General features: G+C 33.5%; 1 protein-coding gene across 2 annotated transcripts in view; it reads left to right on the top strand.

Annotated features, from left to right (window-relative positions):
• Positions 1 to 22,295, top strand: part of LOC126878850 (death-inducer obliterator 1) — a 234,578-nt gene extending 212,283 nt beyond the window's left edge. For both annotated transcript variants that reach the window (XM_050641744.1, XM_050641743.1), the window contains exons 21-22: positions 3,065 to 7,540; positions 19,150 to 22,295. In XM_050641744.1, coding sequence (XP_050497701.1) covers positions 3,065 to 3,454 — 390 coding nt within the window. In that variant the 3' untranslated portion in view covers positions 3,455 to 7,540; positions 19,150 to 22,295. The remainder of the gene's footprint in view (positions 1 to 3,064; positions 7,541 to 19,149) is intronic.
• Positions 22,296 to 24,779: the final 2,484 nt, after the last annotated feature.

Raw genomic sequence — 24,779 nt, 5'->3', positions numbered from 1 at the left:
GCGCGATGACGTAATCGATGATTTTTTTAAATGAGAATAGGGGACATGCGATAGCCCATTTGAACGGTCATTCAATTCTTTATTCAGTAATATAAAAATTTATATAATTATTTGTACAGGGTGTCCAAAAATAATTTTTTAATTAAATTATTTGACAAAAAAAGAAGAATGTATGTAATTTATTATTAAGAACTTTTCTTTAGTTCAATCGTTTGTGTCAAATATTTAGACGTTAATTTGACTGCCTTTTCTTCAATGAAAATGAATGAAAATTTGCAGACATATGCATTCGCAGGAACAATACACGAATAGTCAATAAAAAATTTTATGTTTATTAATTGTTTAAATAAAAAAACACGATTTTAATGGAAAATGCTTAAATTCCCTAGTTTTTTACAATGAAGAAACTTGAAAGTTTTAGAGATTGTAGCTAGTTATATGAACTGTACATAATTTCACTTTTTACGTTAATTGTTTACATTGTGCTTCATAAATAAACAATAGAGATTAAATTTTTTTGCCGATTCCGACTAATTTTCATGTTTATTAATGTTTATTAATTAAATCATGTTATATTTTATAAATATATTTTAATAAACATGATATATTTTAATGTTTGAAAACTGTTAGACTAAAAAGTAAAAAATAAAAAAATGTAAAAAAAAAAAATTTTAGGAAACGCTTTTCTTTAGTTACGAGTGACTAAACTTAAAAATATTATAAAAAAATCAACTAAAAAGCAAGAAATAAAAAAAATTCAAACACATTCGTTAAAGAAAAGCGTGGGGCGCATCTTCATCGAATAAACGGTTTTCGCCCCACGCTTTTCTTTAACGAATGTTTGAATTTTTTTTATTTCTTGCTTTTTAGTTGATTTTTTTATAATATTTTTAATTTTAGTCACTCGTAACTAAAGAAAAGCGTTTCCTAAAAAATTTTTTTTTATATTTTTTTATTCAAAGTATTGTCACCATATTTTAAAACGTTAATAGACAGACAAGAAAGACCAACTGCTAATAGCGGTTGGTCTTTTTTTCTATAACGTTAATCTTGGCCGTAAGTGTCTGTACGGCCTTTTTCATTCTCTTGTGAAATTTTCTGCTTTTATGTATTTCCTTTACTTATTTTTGAGAGAGCTCTTTTTTTCTTATGCATGTTCTACATGTTTGTATTACCTTCAGATTGGTAATTTCTCCATTATTTTTGTTATTTTATTCCAAACATTCAGCAATTCAACAAAGTTTACAAAGAGAGGGTTTACAAGCGAAAGTTAAGCGATTAGAAAACGATAGATTTGACATTTACTCTATATAGATTATCGAAATCAAATGACTCATTGTTTCAAATATACAGGGCGTTTAAAAAAGGTAACACCGTCTCTAGGATAGGTAAAAAACTGAAAAATAATTGGGGTTTGTTTAGTAAAAAAAAAAATTGTAACGCCAACCGTTTTTAAGATACAGGGCGTTGAGGAAAAAATTACACATTTTTTACGATTTTACGAATATACATACATTCATATAGACACTTAATAAGAATACTTTGGAAGCGTTAAGATATTTTACTTTATAAAAATGAATAACCATTTTCAATTTCGTTGCAACACGAAACTACAGCCGCATCATTATTCCAGTTCAATCAGAGAGTGCAGCAAGCACCTCTACCGGTTTCGAAACTTATTAGTCTCTCATCAGGATGCACATATGCTGCTCTCTCTGACCCAACTAGGACAAACCCCGGCGTGCAGTCACGGATTGCAACGAACGAAATGGCAGAGATGCCCTAGCGGCAACTGCTAGCAAAAAACTAAGTTTTCAATCTAATAGCACATATAACAACATCCAAAAATGTTATTCTACATCCTACCAGACTGAAAACAATGGGAACCTTCTCTGGTAACACCTCCGAGGCTTCTACAATTTGCAAGCGATAACGGATGCTGAGACTAAGGAAGATGAGGGAATTTTACAATTTACAATTCATGTCCCATCTGCTCAGCGCGGTAAAGTTCCAACGAAAATGGTTCCCTTCGTACGCCAATCAGAGTAAACATGTAAATAAAAAATGAATAACCATTTTCAATTTCGTTGCAACACGAAACTACAGCCGCATCATTATTCCAGTTCAATCAGAGAGTGTAGCAAGTACCTCTACCGGTTTCGAAACTTATTAGTTTCTCATCAGGAGGCACATATGCTGCTCCAGAGCAATCCAGAGATTACTCCAGAGCAGCATATGTGCCTCCTGATGAGAGACTAATAAGTTTCGAAACCGGTAGAGGTGCTTGCTGCACTCTCTGATTGAACTGGTGAACAACCAAATTGAAAATGGTTATTCATTTTTGGTTTACATGTTTACTCTGATTGGAGTACGAAGGGAACCATTCTCGTTGGAACTTTACCGCGCTGAGCAGATGGGACATGAATTATAAATTGTAAAATTCCCCTCATCTTCCTTAGTCTAAGCATCCGTTATGGCTTGCAAATTTTAGAAGTCTCGGAGGTGTTACCAGAGAAGGTTCCCATTGTTTTCAGTCTGGTAGGATGTAGAATAACATTTTTGGATGTTGTTTTATGTGCTATTAGATTAAAAACTTAGTTTTTTTTACATAGATTAAGGAAAAAAAGGAAGATAGATTTTTTGTCACAAATTGAACGAGGAATTCAAAAATGATTTCTAATTTAAAATATCTCAATTGCGTACTATTTTTTTCTTTAAAAAATTCAGACCACTACCCGTATGTGCATTCATGATGAATATAAAATTCTTTATTATACTTATGTCAAAAAATGCACAATAACAACCTCTTAAAACCCACCAAATTCCATTACAATGTTGCCGAGTTTCGGCAAAATCGTAAAGTTGTGTGAATTTTTTTTTCTTCAACGCCGTGTATATGCCTTAAAAACGGATGGCGTTACAAAAATTTTTTACAAAGCAAATCCCAATTATTTTTCAGTTTTTTACCTATCCTTATCCATTAAGAATTAACGTTGCTTATCAATTTTTGTTTAGTTAATTTTTTTTTCTTGTGACTAACTTTATTTCGTGATTATGTTTTCAGGCTATTGACACTGTAGTTGCTTCTGTGGAACAGACTATTCAAAGTGATCTCACAATACCCCTTATGATTCCGAAGACATTTACCCGACCTTTAAACAATACCTCCGTGGCTCCGCCGCCGCCGTTCCTAGAGTCGTCAAGTGATACCATACCTTTAAAATTACCTCCCAAACCACTTATAAAACCGACGTCAGTAAATTCCCCCCTTTTGGACGATAAACCCAGTGTGCTCAGTTCGTTAAGCGCGGAGGATCTAATTAAAAAAGCGGCGGAAATGTTGGGAGAAACTGGAGGCGATAAGAGAACCTCAGAAAGAGAACTTCCTGTGGCTAAAAGATCAAGGACTGAAGTGAATTTACCACCAGTGCCCGGCGTGAACAATGATCCGTAACATTAAGCGACATTTTTAAAATTAATCCAAACTATGAATTGATTAGAGGTTTGTGGGATTTAGAAAACTACATATTATTGTATAAAAGCTGTTTGTACCTATATTCACAGAACGAAATAGTGTCAGTGATTTATTTCGAAGTTCGTGGATCATTACGGAATTTGAGGAGAAAGAGGAGTAATTTCAATGGCGTGTAAAATGTTACTATAATTATATATAACAACTATAATTTTATAATTATACTATTATTTTAGTAAGCAATAAATAACATTTCATGCAACAATTACCTGCCACCTATTTCGTACTTTGATTATATGTCGCTTTTGAAATCACTATAAATGTGAAGATAAGTAAAAACTGTTACTGTCACGTATCACTTCAAAAGTTGCTGTTTTCAGATCGCAGCTCGATATTCTATAGTAAATAAGTTAACATTTATTTGTGACATTTTATTATCTTGTTTATAATATTCCAAACATTAAAAAGAGCATTAAAAGATAGTAGCAGGCATAAAAACAAATGGCCTACCTATATGTGAAATTAGATATGCTGATGATACAATACTAAGAGCAGAAAATATTACAGATCTACAAAGAATTTTAGATAAGGTTGTTGCAACGAGTGAAGAATTTGGTCTGTCACTAAACATACAGAAAACAAAATTCATGGTTACATCAAAGAAAAATATTACAATCATCCATCTACACGTAAATAATAAGACGATAGAACGAGTTCAGAATTATAACTACAGTACAACCTGTCATATCCGGACCTGTCATATCCGGACCTCCCCATATCCGGACGGTTCTGCGCCGTCCGGATCTACCGAAATCTACCGAGAAAGGCAGGCCTGCTGTTGGACAACGCACTAAAAGAAGAACTAAAAGATGGCGAAATAATGTATTGTAAAATCTATAAAACGTGTCTTTCGACGAAAGTTATTGACGGAGTTGATTACTGGAATGTATGAAGGAGAAAACGTTTCAGAGACTATAAAAGAAGTAGTGGTCTTGATATCCGGATTTTTTCATATCCGGATCGGTCTGTCGCCACATTGATCCGGATATGGCAGGTTTTACTGTATTTAGGGACACATTAATGAAACAAACGATTATACCAAAGAAATCAGAGTTAGAATAGAAAGGGCTTGAAATGCATTCAATAATATGAAACAAATATTATGTAGTATGGATGCAATAAAACACCTAAAAAGTAATAAATCTCCAGGAAGTGATAGTATATTCGCGAAACTTATTAAATATGGAGGTGCTACTCTGACTAATCAAATATATAAAATAATACTGAGAGCCTGGAATGAGGAACAAATCCCGGAAGAGTGGTGTATTGGAATCGTTTGCCCGCTACACAAAAAGGGTGATCAATTGGAATGTAGAAACTATAGGGGAATAACCCTCCTTAATACAGCTTACAAAATATTTTCGAGTATCTTATATGGTCGCCTAAAGTGCACATTCAGAGGAGCTTCTTGGAGAATATCAAAGTGGTTTTAGGCCTGGTCGATCAACAACAGACCAACTCTTTGTGCTAAGGCAAATACTGGAAAAAACCAATGAATTCAATATCGACACATACCATTTTTTCGTAGATTTCAAATCGGCCTATGATAGTGTCCTAAGAAATAAATTGTATGAAGCCATGGATGAATTCCGCATCCCTGATAAACTGATAAGATTGGTTAAGGCTACAATGCGTAAAGTCGTTTGAAAAGTCGAAATACAGGGTGAACAATCACAGGCGTTTGTAACGAATGTTGGGCTGCAACATAGCTCTGGAAAAGGTGGTCAGAGATGCCCGAATAGACAACAGAGGAAATATTTTTAATAAATCATCCCAAATTTTGGCATATGCAGATGAAGTGGACCTAGTTGCCCGCACAACACGCAAACTAGAAGAAATGTATACCACCCTCTCAAATGCCTCAAAAAATATGGGCCTGAAAGTAAACGAGGAGAAAACTAAGATGATGGCATCAACACCCAACAATAGAGCCAGAAAATCGGTCACCAATTCACTGTTGATAACTCTACCTTTGAAGTGGTGGACAAATTCACATACTTGGGCTCCCTGATCACCAAGGAAAACGTCATGACGGAAGAAATCAAGCGAAGGATAATCCTAGCGAACAAATGCTATTTTGGACTGAGTAGTATGAGAAGCAGAAACTTAAGTCAAAAAACAAAAATAACTATATACAAAATCCTTGTACAACCAGGGTTGACATATGGATCGGAGACATGGACCATCTCCAAGGCAGATGAAAACCTGCTTATATTTGAACGAAGGATCCTGAGAGGAATGTTCGGTGGCATCTGTGAAAATGGTATTTGGAGGAGGAGGTACAACTACGAGGTATACCACAGATATGAACATATATTTGGTGGTAAAGAGGTAGTATCTCATAAGAATAGGAATACTAAGATGGGCAGGACATCTAGCAAGATTACAGCATAACAACGCCACTAGAAGAATCCTTATGTCACAACCTGTGGGAAGTAGAAATAGGGGTAGGCCAAAACTTAGATGGAAGGATGGTGTAGATGAGGATGGAAGAAAAATAGGCGCAGCAAACTGGCAACGGTTGGCAATGGATAGGACTGACTGGCGTAATAGACTGGGAAGGTCGAGGCTCTTTCATAGGGCTGTAGCACCATTGATGATGATGATATTATGTAGTAGAGACCTCAGCCTAAATATTAGAAAACTAGTACTGAAGTGTTACGTATTTTCTGTTCTTTTGTATGGTGTGGAGACATGGACTCTTAATAAACAATGTCTCAATAGATTGGAAGCATTTGAAATGTGGACCTATCGAAGATTGCTGAGAATCTCCTGGACCGAGACAGAATAACCAATGAAGAAGTACTAAGAAGAGTAGTGAACAGCAAGGAGATACTGGATTCCATCCAAATACGAAAACTGCAATACTTGGGTCATATAACACGTGGTGACAGGTATGAAATCCTGAAATTAATAATGCAGGTAAAGATTCCAGGAACGCGCAGCATAGGTCGAAGAAAAATGTCCTGGCCGAGAAACCTCAGAGAATGTTTTGGATGCAGCTCAACTGAACTCTTTCGGGCTGTAGTGTCAAAAGTTAGAATAGCAATGTTGATTGCCAGCCTTTGTCGCAGAGATGGCACGTAAAGAAGAAGAATTGTCTTATTTGATAGAATTTATTCTACATGTAAATAATCCGATACAACGAGATTTTGAAGGGCTCGATAGAATTCTTTTGAATTAACGAAAATCTTTGCCGAACGTTTAATCGAGATTTAATACTCAACGTCTCTCTATCCAAAGATTTATGTATCTTGGTTATCTTTAATCCACTGACCCCAAATTCACTAGCAATCTTCGTTGGGCCAAAAACATATACATATTAGTAAGCAAGTTAACCTCTCTTTAAATATATACAGGGTGTCCCCGAAAATAGTGCGTTCCTTTAAGGTATGGATAAAATACACATTTTAGAACAAAAAAGTCATACAACATTTTTTCTGAAGTTAACCGTTTCCAAGAAAAAAATTACATTATTCGCCATTTAAGTGAATTTTTATTTTCATAAATTCGAATGACATGGCAACGTGGCGTAGAAGAACTTGTTGTTACTTCCGGATACAACTGACCTACAAACCTACTATTTTTAATTGTACGTTGTTGTCAGACTTCAATTTGCATGTCAAAATGTATTTTCGTTTTTTTGATCAAACGGCGGAATTTAGAAAAAAATGTTATAAGACTTTTTTGCTCTACATTGTGACATCTACCTATACCTTTAAGGAACGCACTATTTTCGGGGACACCCTGTATATGTAACAAAGAAAATTCGTTAGTTTAACTTTAAAGTATCAAAATTGTATTGAAATGCAATAAAAATATAATCGACTAATCAATTTTATTCGACCAATAACTATTCACCGATTTATTTGTTGTTGGTGAAACCGCTACTTAGCCAATACTTTACTGCAATCAATAAAGCACAGATATATCGATACATTTTTGGCAAAGTAACGTAAGTGACATTTTATGTTTTTCCATTAAACTAAAGCTATTATTGTTTAGAAGGTGTAGCAAAAATACTACTTTGCAGTAGTATTTGGTTGAACTAAAATGATAAGATGAAATGAATGAAGGAAGGGTGATGAACTGATAATGGAAGTATGGAGAGACAGAGGCAAACTGAATAGAGTTGGCTAGCTATAGATGCAAGAGAGCAACTTGACACTCAAGGATGGATACGGCTCGTTTGCATGCCTGTCGAAGAACAGTAGCTCAACCTAAAGAGAGATGATGACTAGAAAAAGGGAAATCTTTTAAGATAAAAATATATGTTCAGAAAATAAATTAGATAAATATAATAATATAATAAAAATAGAAGAATATAGGAGATAAATAAAATAGACTGAATTATGGGCGCCAGAAGTTGGAATGGACCAACTTCCAGGTATCTTACACTGCTGTTAAATAGTAAATATATTAAATTCAAAAATGGAAAAAAAAATAATGGATATACAAAACAAATAAATATTTATTAAATATAACTACTTAGATTTTTGACAACCTCTGAGTTAGAAAAATACAAACTATGTAACTCTAAAATGACAATGGGAAATAATTACCTATAGTAATATAAATATAATCTATAGTTACATTAGTAATGGAGTAGCTCTTATATGGAGCATACCCCCAACTTACATATACTAGGTTAAATAACAACCTTCACCAAATAATTGTACGATTGCAATACGTACAGCAACGTTAAACCCTATAGAACTAATGAACCAGAATATAATTAAGGGAGGATTATTCACAATGAATAATTTCCGTAACTCTCAAAGAGTTAAATAGGCACTAGCCTCATTAAGGTGAACCTACGGTCTACTTGATATATAAAAATCAGTTGCTTCGACACGTAGTCACTAAAAAATATAACAAGTAAAATGGATAGCTATTCAAAGGGAATAGCGTCCAAAGATATAATTAGAAATTGATTAAATGAATTTAAGTAAAGTTAAGCAAATAAGTTAAATAATTATGATTGACTAAAGAAAGATTAAAGTTATATGAATAAGTTAATAAATTAAGCAAATTAAGAGGACAAAGTATATAAATTTAAATTGATAAGTGGAGACAAGCAAGGTTAGTACTAAAAATATAAAGTTAATTAAGTAAATAAATGGTACAAGTAAATTTCAGGTAATATATAAAGGTAAAGAGAATCTCATATGGGGAAAAGATGATCTGAGCTCAAACCTCTTTGACCAGAGAGTTTACTGGTTTGGGGAACACTATCAACTATTATAGATATATAAAAACAATATGCAACTTAAATATTGAAACAAAATATGTGCGATAAACTATAAAACTTAATCATCAAAATAAATGTCCCGAGTCTTATACAAAAAATGAATGTGGTGTAATAGTGGAAGTGACAATCACTAGCAGATACTAAGTGTCCCAAAACAAACCCTAAATGGTCCCCGAGAGTGTCCTTGCTACGGATTCCAAAATCCCTGGTAGGCGAATTAGCACAGGGATGGTGCTAGCTTGTACCAATTAATATACCGATGCCCTTCTGGGGTGCAGAGGGCAGGATACAAATTAGGTATGTGGGAGGTTCTCCAGGCTGGTCTCCAAATGACCTGGCTTGGCGTAGAACGGTTGCTCCCAGTTGTGAGGGGAGCTGACGGACTGGTTACAGTTTAAGATTTCCCCCAAGTGGCGGATGACATGACTTCCAATTCCTCCGGGATCTCCCAAAACTTAGTCTCCTAGCTTCTCCAAAGCACCACCAATAATTTGCCACTAAATATCACTTATAAAAGCTTGAAACTATTGTATTAAAATTTCCGTCCTTTTCAATCAGTCATCCGCCACTTTTCCGTTCTAGCGTACCAAGCGAAGTGTCAATTATTTCCCGTCGTTAGACGAGAAGCCCCACAGAACGAAACTCACATGACAGCGAATGGTGTCTAATACCAACTGAAGAACTCGTGCCAACTACTAGTTAAGTATGACGTCAGTCAAAGATTTATTTTAATTAGATCTTATTGATTTTGAGTATAACTTAATGACAAACCGTTAATAATTAGAAATTAACGGAATGTTATATTCCCCTTCTACTCGGAAAAAAAAAATTTTAAGCAAAAAATTTTTTTTTTTTTAATTCAAAATATTAATAACCAAGTGGTAATAATCTATCATTCTACGTTGACCCGCAAGATTACAAGTAACCACAAATTAAGGATCAGGGAAAGAAGGATGATCACTACACCAAAACTATGAATCGGAAAAGATGACTCGAAGTCATATTAAAATGTCATCGACATTTTGTCTGCAAACCAAAACATAAGCTAAATAATGTACTAAAGTTCATAATGACAAATAAATGTCGAATTGGCACTAAATGCAAAATTGAACAATCCATGGACATCAAATTTATAAAGAGTATATCCAAGGACGAACAACCAGGCAAAGGTATGAGCCAATTCGCACCATAACACAAGTAAATATACTAAAGTAAGACAAAAGAAATCAACAACTGAAATAAGTGAAGAATGGAACACTTCATCCAAAATTGAACTACCAATGGACACCAGATTCGTAATAGCATATCCAGAGAAGAACAATCAGGAATATTTATGGAACAATTCTCACCAGTGCCAAATAATACAAATAGTAAGCATATCAAAATTATCCAAAAACTCATTAATCAAAATAAATGTGGAATCGGACACTTAATCCAAAGTCGGACTATCAATGGACACCAGATTCATAAAGCATATCCACAGAAGGACGACCAGGAAGATTTATGGACCAATTCACACCAATACTAAATCACATAAATTAATTAGGCCTATGTACAACCACAACCGGTAATACGAGCCTATACAACCAAATAAACAAAATAGGTGAGGACTCGGATGCTTTATCCAAAATCGGACTATCAATGGACACCAGATTTATAGGAGCATATCCAAAGAAGAACGATCAGGAAGATTTGTGTACCAATTCTCACTAATACTAAATAAACTAAATTAGGTCCATCGACTCAAGTAAGTCGTTGACTAACTAAAATTGGTCCGTGCTGTTGTTCACTAGCTATAGCTGATAACGTACCAATTGTAATAAAAAAAAATCTAAAAGGTGAACTGACAAGGTCTATGACACCATGAGAAATGATAGAAAAAAAATATGACAAGAACGAGCAACCAATTTGGAATAAAACTGTAGATTCATACGTTCTCGCATACATAGAATTATTCAGGAAATATTCCTGAATCTCAACAACAAACTAATGCCTATGGAAAGAAGAGGGAATCCACTAAAATAAGCAATTCATTTGTCCAAACACCTCAAATACTAAAAGGAACCTACTACCTATGAAGTATGGGACATAATGTAAACTAAATATTCCCTATCAAATGCTAAAAAATGTAACTGGAATGATTGGAATAATTACACAAGGATGGTCAGGACATGTGGCCAACATTTCCTGACCAGAAATATTTTGATGAATAAACATCTGCGTACTCTGCTATGAAAACATAGGTTACGAAATCGGATAGCAGTGATCAGTTGCTGAATTTCGAACCCACGCATTCACTAGGTTACCTAGGAACCCAAATTACAGAGCATTGGCAGACTAGTTCTTAAGAAGAAATCCATACATACATCAGAATTCCAAACTAATTCCAGAATCATACTGTGTAGGGCATAAGGATATAAATTATTATAAAGTATTTAGGATATCTGTGACAAATGTTGATAAAGTAAACCAATATAAAATTAAGAACCACCCCATCTTTCCAATATGGCAAATCTAATAACAAGATAATAAAAGATACATATAAAAAAAATAGTATGTAGTCAAATATCAAAAATACAACACACAACCTGAGATAAGTAGTGTATAATATTCTTAGTTCCATACCAAATATCAATATTAAACCAACGTACTTGCATGAGCTTACATATTCAAATATATAAATATACAATAATCAACAACCCTTCTATGCTAAGGGGGTAGGTGCACAATCTAAAAATTACAAGTTGGTTCTTATTAACTGGGTAATCCTACTAACAGTATTAATAATTAATAATGTTGATGCATAATAATTAAAATGCAACATTAATAATGAAAAAAAAAATGATAAGCTCATACATAAGCGTACTAAAAAAAATAATTAACCTAATGATTCATAAATTGGAAGTCATCTAACAACCATGCCAAAAGATAAAAATGGAGATATGTACCTGCTCTATCTGGTGAATAAAATATTAAACTAAAATACTGAATCTTAATAAGGATCGAGCTAAAGACAAATAGAGGAAGAAGTTAGCTCAAACAACCCTATAAAGTTAATCTTCTTCCGAAGATGATGAATCAACCTCATCCATGGTGTTATCAGGCAGTAAATCCTTTATGTGAAATTGTCCAATTCGTTTGTTAGTCGAATTGTCCTTCAATTCATACACTAAAGGAGATATTACCTTCACAACCGTACAGGGAATATATTTCTGGCAAAATTTTGCCGAAATAGCATCACCCTTATTAGACTTTACAAAGTTTCGCTTCAACACTCTATCTCCAACGAAGAATCGCAGATCTCTTTTCCTCAAGTTATACTGCTGCTGGTTCCTTAGATAGGAAGTTTTTAACTTCTTCCGAATGTCAGAAAAAATTTGAGGTAGAGTCTGGAGATCTTCTAAGCGATGAAGGTTATCGGATATCTGAGGGAGATTTGTGGAAGTGTCGGAAATTGTACCAAAATAGTCACCAGATAAAGCAACATTTCTACCAAAATTGAGATATGCAGGAGAACATTGGGTAACCTCATGGACAGAGGTCCTTATGGCTTGAGCTATGGAATGGATATATTGATCCCAAGCTCTGTGATCTGGGAATGTATAGGACCTTAGGGCGGTGACGATACTGCGATTCACTCTCTCAGTATGATTGGCTTGAGGATGGTAGGCAGCATTATAAAAGGTCTTCTGGACCTTATATTTAGCTAAAAGATCTTTAAAAGCCTTCGACACAAACTGAGGACCATTGTCACATGACACAATTTGGGGAACACCAAACAACAAAAAGACTTGTTCCTCTAAATATTTCAGAATGGCTGGAGTTGTGGCCTGACGAAGAGGACAAACTACAGGAAATTTGGTGAAATAATCCACAACTACCAAGCAGTAAGTATTACCCTTATAACTACGAGGATAGGGTCCAATGAGATCCAACGAGATCATCTGCCAAGGAAAATTAATGTTCCTAAAGGAACCCATGAGTCCAGCTTGTGGTAAATTACTGGGTTTACAAGTCGCACAAACTAAACACTTAGAAATATACTTTTTGATAGACTTGCGCATGCCAGGCCAATAATATAATTCGGCAATACGATGAAAAGTTTTATAAAAACCAAAATGTCCAGCAGTAACTTCATCATGAAACATACGTAATATGTTCTCCCTATTTGGCGTAGGTACAACTATTTTCCAATCTGACATATTGGATAAGGCCTCTATAGGACTTAAGATATGTTTGTACAGTATATTGTTCTCTACCTTAAAATCAGGATAATTTTGTGGGTCTTGAGTAACCCTATCAATCATATTCTGATACCACTCGTCAGGAGTTAAGGTGGACAAATCTAAGACATTAAGATCATGGACACGGGAAAGAGCATCAGCAACCACTACACCGTTGGCCTTTCGATGAACAATCTTATATGAATAGGCAGCCAGTTTGCATATCCATCGGGAAAGTCTCTGAGATGGGTTTTTCATACTATGAAGCCATACCAAGGAACTGTGGTCCGTAATTATGGTGAAATTACGGCCCTCTAAATAATAACGAAATGCTTCCAACCCATGTATGATAGCTAAGAGTTCTTTCTCAGTGGTGGAATAGTTTTTCTGGGCCTTATTCAATTTCTTACTCGTGTAAGCTATGGGATGTTCCGAGCCATCTTTCAACTGGAACAATACGCCACCAGAAGCAGTATTAGAGCAATCAGTCATCAAATAAAAATGATCATTAAAATTAGGTGACATCATGACTGGTGCGCTCGTTAAAGCCTCTTTAACGCGCCTAAAAGCTTCATCAGCCTCAGGAGTCCAGGTAATGGTCTGCCCCTTTTTCCTGTTCTTCAAAAGATCCGTAAGAGGTGACAACAAGGTAGAGTACGAAGGTACAAACCGGCGGTAATATCCACACATTCCCAATATCCTACGGACTTGGGTGGTGGTCTTAGGTATAGGAAAATTCTTAATAGCAACTATTTTCTCAGGATCAGTCCTTAGACCCTGATTATCAACAACATAACCCAAAAACTTAAGACTAGGACGACAAAACTGACACTTATCCAGATTAATTGTTAGATTAGCTTCCTTAAGACGTAAAAACAATTTATCTAAAATTTCCATATGAAGGGAAAAATCAGGAGTGACTACTAAAATATCGTCCAAATAATAGAAAACATAGGGCTCTAACTGTGGACCAATGACTAAATCCATCAGACGACACATTGTCTGAGGAGCAGAAACAAGACCGAAAGGCATGGTGACAAACTGGAATAATCCTTTACCACTGACAGCAAAAGCAGTATATTTCTTGCTCTCTTCACTCAGTGGGATCTGTAAAAAGGCCTTAGACAAATCAATCGAAGAGATGTATTTGGCATTCTGAAGTTTGCTCAAAATCACGTCGATTCGGGGAATTGGATAAGCATCCCTGTTAGTGGTGATACTGTTTAGTTTTCGACCATCAAAGCAGATCCTGAAGGATCCATCCTTCTTCTTTGTTAACCAGAGTGGGGAACAATAGGACGACGTTGAATGTTCTATGATATTTAAAGCAAGCATCGAATCGACTTCTTTTTCTAAATCTGCCTGCCAGGCTTGAGGTATGGGATACTGATATAATCTGAAAGGAGTAGGATTTCCCACCTCAATAGTGTGAGATATTAATGAAGTACGACCTAGTTTGTCATTTGAAGAAATAGTAGTAAACTGAGAGATCATATTCTCCAATTGCCTTTGTTCAGAACTAGATAAACTGGAAAAATCATGAATAGCACTAAGGGTAGACAGATTAAATTCAGATATGGAAAAAGAAAAATCAGAACAACTTAAGGTGCTATTAAAAGCATTGAAGAAGTCCATACCTAAAATTATAGAATTCTGTACAGAAGGAATAACATAAAATGTAATTTTCCTACATAAATTTGCCACTGTGATTTCAATTTGGAGTTTGCCTGTAATAGATTGGACTGTACCATCTGCAGTAGATACTTGCAAAGATGAAATGGGCATAATGGGAATATTAGCATTTTTCAATAAATTTAATGAATGTGCTCCTATCAATGAAATATTAGAGCCACTATCTAATAAAGCTAAACACGATTGTCCTAAAATTTGAATAGGTAGATATGGCCTATTATCATTTTGTTTCCTAACTAATAAAGAGTTAATATCTAAATCTAAAATATTTGGTTGGATACAACCATTATATGGAACTACTTCACCATCAAAATTATTATTATACTTAACACTACCAATTAAAGAATTTGTGGCTTTGCAACCCTGTGAAACATGTGCGTTCAACGTATCATGACTAAAACTTAATTTCTGGACTGATTTTGATTTGTGGTGTGTGCTTGTTTCCTGAACGATGCCTTCTTCCCTTTCCGATTGGAAGATGGGTTTGAGTTGCTTGGTGTGCTTGGGCCAGCTGTCTCGTTTTCTGATGGGGTTTGATTCCCTGATTGGGTGTTGGACGGAGAAACGCTCAGGGGACGGACCTCCGACATTTCGTTTCCCGAACACTTGACACAATTTCTTTCGAGGGTATTTTCCCTACCACAACCGTGGCAGAAAATACGAGTTTGTGGGATACCACAATTATTGAACTTATGATTAGACTGATGACAATTCCAGCAAACAACGGAACTAAAAACAGAAACATTACGTTCAGGGCCCTTATTTTGCCAAGAACGTTGTCTAAAGGAAGTTGGCTGAGAAGAAGAATTAGAAGAGGGTCGAGATGTGGATGGAGGCTGAGAAGACCAGGATAACGTTTCCTCCAAACGTTTGCACTTTACAGTGAGGTCATCAATACTCTGGATGTCCATAAGAGCTAACTGCTGATGATAAAAGGGCAGTAAACATTTTAAGATGATTTTTATTTTGGACAAATCAGATAACGGAGTATCTAAACGGCTACACATGCCTAAAATAGTGTTAATGAACATAGTGACAGACTCTCCTGGTTTCTGCTTACGGTTTTTGATTTCATCCAAGAGATCATCCTGGTATGAGTAAGGAAGAAAATCTGACTTCAACTTGCGAACCAGATCAGACCAACAAGATAAATTACCTCTATTATTCATGAACCAGGTAAAAGCAGGACCGGTAAACAATTCAGCTGAAGCAGCAAACAAATTTTCTTCAGAGACACCTCTAGATACTCGAAGACATTCGACCTTTTCTAAAAATGTAATCACATCATTGTGCTGTTTTTCACCGGAAAATGAAACACCCCATTTGTGTACTTGCACAGGTTTGGAGTATGTGAAACTAGGAACGACACTGACTGGAGCATTAGGAGTAGATGTGGCTATGGGGTTAACCTTAGAATCAAGCTCACCCTCCAAGGTAAGGATTTTAAGAGAAACAGACTTTTTAAAAGGTTCCTGCTCTTCTGTAGTACACTGTAACAAGTGTACTCGGCCAGAAATATGAGCTAGACGAGATATTAACCTAACATATTCATTGTCCTGTACAGTTCCCCTAAACTTCTCTATTTTCTTCGACAAGCTATCCAACGTTTCGGATATTCCTTTCCGTTGGTCCTCAAAAGGGATATGTACAGCCGAAAGTTGGGTGAAACTCCTATTGCCTTCTTCTTGCTTCAAAGCACCCCGCAGAAGATTGCGTTTCCTATCGACAGTTGCCGGCTCCTCTGGTACTACGTCCCTAATTTTCAACTCATAGTCCAATTCGTCCACCAGAAGATGTTCAACTTTAAAAGCACACATGATGAAAGCAAAAATTATTGACAAGCAATCCAAAGGTCAGAAATATGAAATATACTTAAGTTTGTACGCAAAATATATAAGTACGGAGAAAATATTAGCAACACACCAACAAAATCAAAAATGGCCAGCAAAATATATGTATCAAATAAATAAAGTAAATAAGGTATAATCAAGTAAATATAGTACCTAAATATTGGAAAAAAAAATTAATTATTATACTTGTACTAGAAAAAAAAATATGTAAGTATTAACGATTACTGTACGTACAAATACAACACTGGCTGAAAGAGTAAAATAATATAATCTAATATATGCTAGTTACTTATACTTCGTTTCAAATTCAACCCAGAATGTAAGCTGTATGACAAAACTATAAACGAGGTTTCAAAATCTCAACTAATTAATAGATACAGCAGTGACAGTGTACCTGTTTAGTATTAGTAAATAGTTAAAGACAAAATAAATCAGAACAGAATGTATAAAAAGATATCAGAAGGGAATAATATAAATAAAAGAAAAAAAAAATGAACTAAAAGAACTACTGTCTTAGAACCTATAAAAGGTTGGCACCAAGTTGGGCTGCCGATGTAACAAAAATACTACTTTGCAGTAGTATTTGGTTGAACTAAAATGATAAGATGAAATGAATGAAGGAAGGGTGATGAACTGATAATGGAAGTATGGAGAGACAGAGGCAAACTGAATAGAGTTGGCTAGCTATAGATGCAAGAGAGCAACTTGACACTCAAGGATGGATACGGCTCGTTTGCATGCCTGTCGAAGAACAGTAGCTCAACCTAAAGAGAGATGATGACTAGAAAAAGGGAAATCTTTTAAGATAAAAATATATGTTCAGAAAATAAATTAGATAAATATAATAATATAATAAAAATAGAAGAATATAGGAGATAAATAAAATAGACTGAATTATGGGCGCCAGAAGTTGGAATGGACCAACTTCCAGGTATCTTACACTGCTGTTAAATAGTAAATATATTAAATTCAAAAATGGAAAAAAAAATAATGGATATACAAAACAAATAAATATTTATTAAATATAACTACTTAGATTTTTGACAACCTCTGAGTTAGAAAAATACAAACTATGTAACTCTAAAATGACAATGGGAAATAATTACCTATAGTAATATAAATATAATCTATAGTTACATTAGTAATGGAGTAGCTCTTATATGGAGCATACCCCCAACTTACATATACTAGGTTAAATAACAACCTTCACCAAATAATTGTACGATTGCAATACGTACAGCAACGTTAAACCCTATAGAACTAATGAACCAGAATATAATTAAGGGAGGATTATTCACAATGAATAATTTCCGTAACTCTCAAAGAGTTAAATAGGCACTAGCCTCATTAAGGTGAACCTACGGTCTACTTGATATATAAAAATCAGTTGCTTCGACACGTAGTCACTAAAAAATATAACAAGTAAAATGGATAGCTATTCAAAGGGAATAGCGTCCAAAGATATAATTAGAAATTGATTAAATGAATTTAAGTAAAGTTAAGCAAATAAGTTAAATAATTATGATTGACTAAAGAAAGATTAAAGTTATATGAATAAGTTAATAAATTAAGCAAATTAAGAGGACAAAGTATATAAATTTAAATTGATAAGTGGAGACAAGCAAGGTTAGTACTAAAAATATAAAGTTAATTAAGTAAATAAATGGTACAAGTAAATTTCAGGTAATATATAAAGGTAAAGAGAATCTCATATGGGGAAAAGATGATCTGAGCTCAAACCTCTTTGACCAGAGAGTTTACTGGTTTGGGGAACACTATCAACTATTATAGATATATAAAAACAATATGCAACTTAAATATTGAAACAAAATATGTGCGATAAACTATAAAACTTAATCATCAAAATAAATGTCCCGAGTCTTATACAAAAAATGAATGTGGTGTAATAGTGGAAGTGACAATCACTAGCAGATACTAAGTGTCCCAAAACAAACCCTAAATGGTCCCCGAGAGTGTCCTTGCTACGGATTCCAAAATCCCTGGTAGGCGAATTAGCACAGGGATGGTGCTAGCTTGTACCAATTAATATACCGATGCCCTTCTGGGGTGCAGAGGGCAGGATACAAATTAGGTATGTGGGAGGTTCTCCAGGCTGGTCTCCAAATGACCTGGCTTGGCGTAGAACGGTTGCTCCCAGTTGTGAGGGGAGCTGACGGACTGGTTACAGTTTAAGATTTCCCCCAAGTGGCGGATGACATGACTTCCAATTCCTCCGGGATCTCCCAAAACTTAGTCTCCTAGCTTCTCCAAAGCACCACCAATAATTTGCCACTAAATATCACTTATAAAAGCTTGAAACTATTGTATTAAAATTTCCGTCCTTTTCAATCAGTCATCCGCCACTTTTCCGTTCTAGCGTACCAAGCGAAGTGTCAATTATTTCCCGTCGTTAGACGAGAAGCCCCACAGAACGAAACTCACATGACAGCGAATGGTGTCTAATACCAACTGAAGAACTCGTGCCAACTACTAGTTAAGTATGACGTCAGTCAAAGATTTATTTTAATTAGATCTTATTGATTTTGAGTATAACTTAATGACAAACCGTTAATAATTAGAAATTAACGGAATGTTATAAAGGTACTGCCAAAGTGTTGTAAGTCTAGAATTACTTCAAACATAATATATATCTAGGCTTACAACACTGTGGCAGTACCTTCTAAACAATAATAGAGTTTCTTTAATGGAAAAGGATGATTCGCCAAAAATGTCACTTATGTTACTTTGCCAAAAATGTATCGATATTGTTATGTTAAATTCCCTGGAATATTTAGGTTGGCGGCTTTATGGTTTTCTGCCTGTTAATAATTGCTAATACTTCGAATGCATTCAGGTTCTTTTACAAATGTTGTGTCATATTATATTGGTGAATACCTAATTTTGATTTTGTAAAAGGTTGTTTCTGACGGAAACTTATAACCATAGATTCGACAATGACAGTTTTTATATTAACTATATGTAGTTTTGCATTTTCTTTTAAATTTTCGTTGTATTCTAGTTAAAATGCGATATATTTTTGTTTGACAAAATTTTTGTTACATATTTTATATTGAAGTGGAAATTTTAAATCAGAATCATTTTCATTAAATGAAAAACTAACAGTCAAAAAAGTACAAATTCAACTAAAAAATAGTTCGGCAAACAGTGCAAGAAATTATTTCCAATAGTTAATAAGTAATTATTGTATAACAAGCTTGAGTGGTAGGTATTTCCCATGAAATATGTACCACTTTCTATTTTTCCAAGTGTAATGCAAAACGGAAAAATATTGTATACTTACTTTTCTATAACTATATTCTATAAACATAGACTGGTTCTGTTTTGATTTTACTAATATGCAATTTTATATTCCTCTTTTTCGACTATTAATTTTATGTTTGTGCCATCGCATGCAGGGACAGGTAATGAGTATACAGGATATAAATGTGCATCTCTTTGATTTTTCTCAGAGACTTTTACACTGATCTTAAGATGATCTGTTGTATCTGGTTTCTTCTTCTTTAAGTGCCCTGTCCGTTGCGAACGTTGGTTATTAACATGGCAATTCTGATTTTGTTTGCGGCACTTCTGAATAGTTCGACCGATGTGAGCCCGAACCACTTCCGCAGATTTTGGAGCCACGAGTGTCTTCTCCTGCCTCGCCCTCGCTTACTGTCTATTTTCCCCTGTATAATCAATTAAGTAGACGGTACTTATCGTGTCTCAATATGTGGCCTAGATGTTCAAGTTTTCTTTGTCTAATTATGCTCACGATTTCTTTGTCTTTTCCGATTCTGTTGATTACCTCTATGTTAATGACATGTTCGGTCCAGGATATACGAAGAATGCGTCGGTACACCCACATTTCGAGGTTTTTTTCATGGGCGTCTCTGTCAGCGTCCAGGCTTCCACACGATATAGTAAGATCGGGAAAACGTATCATTTAACGAGACATAGTTTAGGGAAAGACACCAATCCTTGCTAATGATGAGCTTTTTCATAGTGTTAAATGCTGCTCTAGCTCGTTATATTCTCGCCGTAATTTCTGTTAGGGGAGTGCATATAGATTTCCACTTCGGAAAAAATCAAACAATATAGAACTTTTTGTAATTTCATTAAGGCTATGGGTACGTAATTCGCAAATATTTTACGTGTATCCCTACTTTTTCTGTCTTTACACGGCAAATTACGTGTAGTAAAATTCACACTGGTGTGGATATGTAAACATTACTAGAATGTCATTCTACTAGAAAATGTCATAATTAATTTAAAGAGATGGCTTTTGAATGTTCTTGGATAACTGTTATTTTTATAATTGCAAATTATTAATTCAGTTAATAAATGTGATAATTTTTTCACTAACTATGTTTTCAGTTATTGTAATAATTTATTTGTACAACAAAAACTAATAATCAATCGAGAAAAGAGGAAAAGTGTTAAAGTGATTTTTTAATAATATGTTGTTATTTTGGAACGCTTACAATTTTGAACATCTCTAACAACAAAATACTTGGATCACAGGATATATCTGATGTATTCTCTGCTTGGATCTTCCACAAATAATACACAATAAATAACTTTTTATTAAGTTCACGTCTTAAATCAATTATTTATCAAATACACTATATTATTTAATCAATTTCTCAAAATATTCCCGATGCAATGTCAAATATTTAAAATTGTCACTGATTGTCAGTGTCTGACTGACAATATAGCTGACAATATTATATTCGGTTGAGTGCGTTGTAAGACAAAGACAGATTTGGAAAATATTACCACGGCATTGTGTTCATTTTTTTCAAATCCTGAAAAAACCAATAAATATTTTTGAAAAATTTAAACGCAGAATGAAAGACTAAATTATTACCGAGGGCCGAAAGTCCCTTAGAATAAATAAAAAGTTTATTTTGAATGAGATATTTGAAATTAAATATCACACTAAATTTTCTCTTAGTTTTTTCACCCGTGTAACTTATTAAAATAAACATTATAGAAGTTCTCAGGGACTTTCGGCCCTCGCTAATAACGTAATCTTTCATTCTGCGTTTAAATTTTTCAAAAATACTTATTAGTTTTCTCAGGATTCGAAAAAAATAAATCCCCATTTGAATAGCATTGCAGCCGAAAATACGTACCGATCCTCTTAAGAAATGTTTAATAAACAACATATCAAAAAGTTCTACTCGAGAAGTGGGTGCTTCATTTTTTATTAAACAAATGAACTACGAAGTTTGATGTTCTTTTAAATAACTCCGAAAATATAAATTTTAGAACAAAACTGACTTGACCATTGAAAAATTCAGAAAATTTTACAAAAAAAATTTATATAAAGAATTTTCTAAAATTAAATCTGTATCTTCTATAATTTTTTATTTATAACGCTAAAGTCACCCTTCTCACAAACATTGGCGCACTGTAAACTAGCGTACGGCGAAGTGCGCGGTTGAGTTATTTTAATGTAATTCTTTAACTAATGGATCAAATGAAATTTTACAAATTGATCTAAAAGAAGAATAATTACGCTATCTTATGGTTATAATAAAAAGAAATAAAATTTTAACTATTTATAATGGGAAATAAGCCACAATGTTAGTAAAAAATGATTTTTATTTGATATTTTATGATATTTATTTCTAAACGAAACCAATTGTGTCGCAAATTCCTCGGTGGAATGCAGTAGGATGTGGATACCCATACTGAAAGAGGAAGCCAATAGAAAGAAAATACCACAATTAGTAAGTCAATAGTCGAGTTGGTACATATTTTATATTTTAGTATTACTTATATATCCATGTATTATTTATATTATTTATAATTAAGAAAAAAAATTATAGTCAGAATTTGGTATTAATTTTGAGAGTAAATTAAATGTAAGACCAAATACTTGCGATGTCGGGATAGTATCGCGAGGTTTTTCCTGGTTTTCCTCGTGATTTACTATGAGATCTCTAACGCGAGAATTTTAATGTCACCATTGCATGTGGTTGTCTTTTTAAAGACAGATCACATGCTATGATTTTTTTGTGACGGGTATTCTTGAGTTGGGGTTGATTTCATGTAATCGAATGAACTATCTTTCAGTAAAGCCGTCCCAGGAAAGCAACTCATAAATATTGGCAATATCATTTTAAAGTCTTCTACTTTAAAATGTATCATATGTATCTGAATTGCCGATATAAATGAGTCAAATTAAATAAATTATTAGAAGAATTTTTTTTCACTAAGCAACAACATTTTTGTTTATGTTAGTAGTATTTTGTATTTTGACAACGGCACCCGATTTGGGCGTCGAAACGTTAATAAAAATCATTTTTTAATAATATTGTGGCTTATTTCCCATTATAAATAGTTAAAATTGTAAAAATGCCACAAGAAAATAGCTTCAGAACAACATTAAGAAATAAAATGTATGGGCATAACTACGGTGGGGGCGGAAAGTGAGCCTTACATGAATTTTGGAGCCTTACATGAATTTTGTTTAAAAATGATTTAAAAATGTGTAACTAATACAATTTTTCTTATAAAACACTCAATTTTGCACAACTTACTTTTCAAGCATCGTACTAAATGATGTTTTATTCAAAAAACATCTCAAAAATTTAATTCAAATGATATGACGTCTTAAAAAACGTAATTTTTGAAATCTTCGTAGTTTTATAGAATTACCACCACTTTAAGACGGTATTACTCAAGTTTGAACAGATCTATACTTTTTTAAAGCTTAGGATGTAATTGTTAAAATGCACTAAATTATTTTACTGTAGAAATGAAATAGACTATTTCTTTTTGAGAAAATTAAGAAAGATAACAAAAATGTAATACAAAAACCGAAAATTACCAGCTAAAAAAATGTTTATATAAAGTGATCAAAACTTTTTTCTGTAAAACTTACCTAAAATACATTTAATAATAAACTTCAACAATAATAAATGTTCAGCAAAAAAAAATTTTTAGCTCTCATACAGTATGTCTGCGTAACTTGAAACCTATTGATAACTTTTTTATTATCAGTTTTACGAAAAAAAGTTATTCTTTATAAAATACTCTGCATAGTATATAATCAAAGATGCAATCATCAAGTATCAAATTTAATGAATTTTATAAGAGGTATATCAAAAAATATGAATTTCACTCAATAGTAAAGTATCGTTAAATTTCACAATATCGAAAATTGTTATTAAGAAAAGTTGTTTGGAATTAAAAAATTTGTTTTAGTGTTCAATTACATCCTTCTAATTAAAATATTTTGAATAATAAAGGCACTTAACTCTTAAGAAAAATTCATATTTTTTACATACCTCGTATAAAATTTAAAAAGTTTAATATCTGATGGTTGTATCTTAGGTTAGACCATGGAGAGCATTTTATGAAGAATAACTTTTTTTCGTAAAAGCGATTATTTCATTCATAGGAGATTCTGACCAATAGAAAGCTACAGAAATCTGAATTAAATCGATAATTTTTGATAATCTCCCGTCGTTAAGTATATTACGTCAGATGCCCTTCGTTGCTACGAAAAAATACATTCAGTGACATTAATGACAATTAATGTTTTAAAAATTATAAAAGTGATGACTTTCAATCGTCAAATATTTATAAAAACTGTGTGTTTAATGGTACTTACATAAATAAATTACAATAAAATTTTGGTTTTGAACAGTTTTATTCATGAAATAATCGCAACAAATTGCACTCGACCTCTGAAATTAATATAGAATTTTTGCTCTCATGACACTTTGACATAATTTCACTCGCCTTCGGCTCGTGAAATTAAAACTGTCAAAGTGTCACTCTGGAAAAATTCAATAATTTCGGAGCTCTTGTGCAATTACTACTGATAATAAAATAGTTATCATAATTGTTATAAAATGATGATGAGTATCCGTAATTCGAGAAAAAATTTAAAAAAATTTTTCGATTATAATAATGTAATTGTATATTTAAACATAGTTTTTAATTTCAAACAACTTTTCATAATAGCATTTTTTGATATTTTGAAATATAAAGGTACTTTAACGAAATTCATATTTTTGACATAACTCGTATAAAATTGCTAAAATTTGATATCTAATGGTTGAGTTTTAGATTTTTGACTATCCAGAACATTTTATGAAGAATAACTTTTTTTCGTAAAATTGTTAATAAAAAAGTTTTCCATGTGGTTCCTAGCTACGCAGATACTGTATAAAAGCTTCTGTATAAGAATTTTCAAATTGTAATGCCATATTCGG

The sequence above is a fragment of the Diabrotica virgifera genome, chromosome 1 (assembly GCF_917563875.1).
Source record: "Diabrotica virgifera virgifera chromosome 1, PGI_DIABVI_V3a".
Lineage (NCBI taxonomy): Eukaryota > Metazoa > Arthropoda > Insecta > Coleoptera > Chrysomelidae > Diabrotica > Diabrotica virgifera.
Note: the sequence above shows the minus strand (reverse complement) of the source record. Positions and strands in the feature narration are given on the sequence as shown.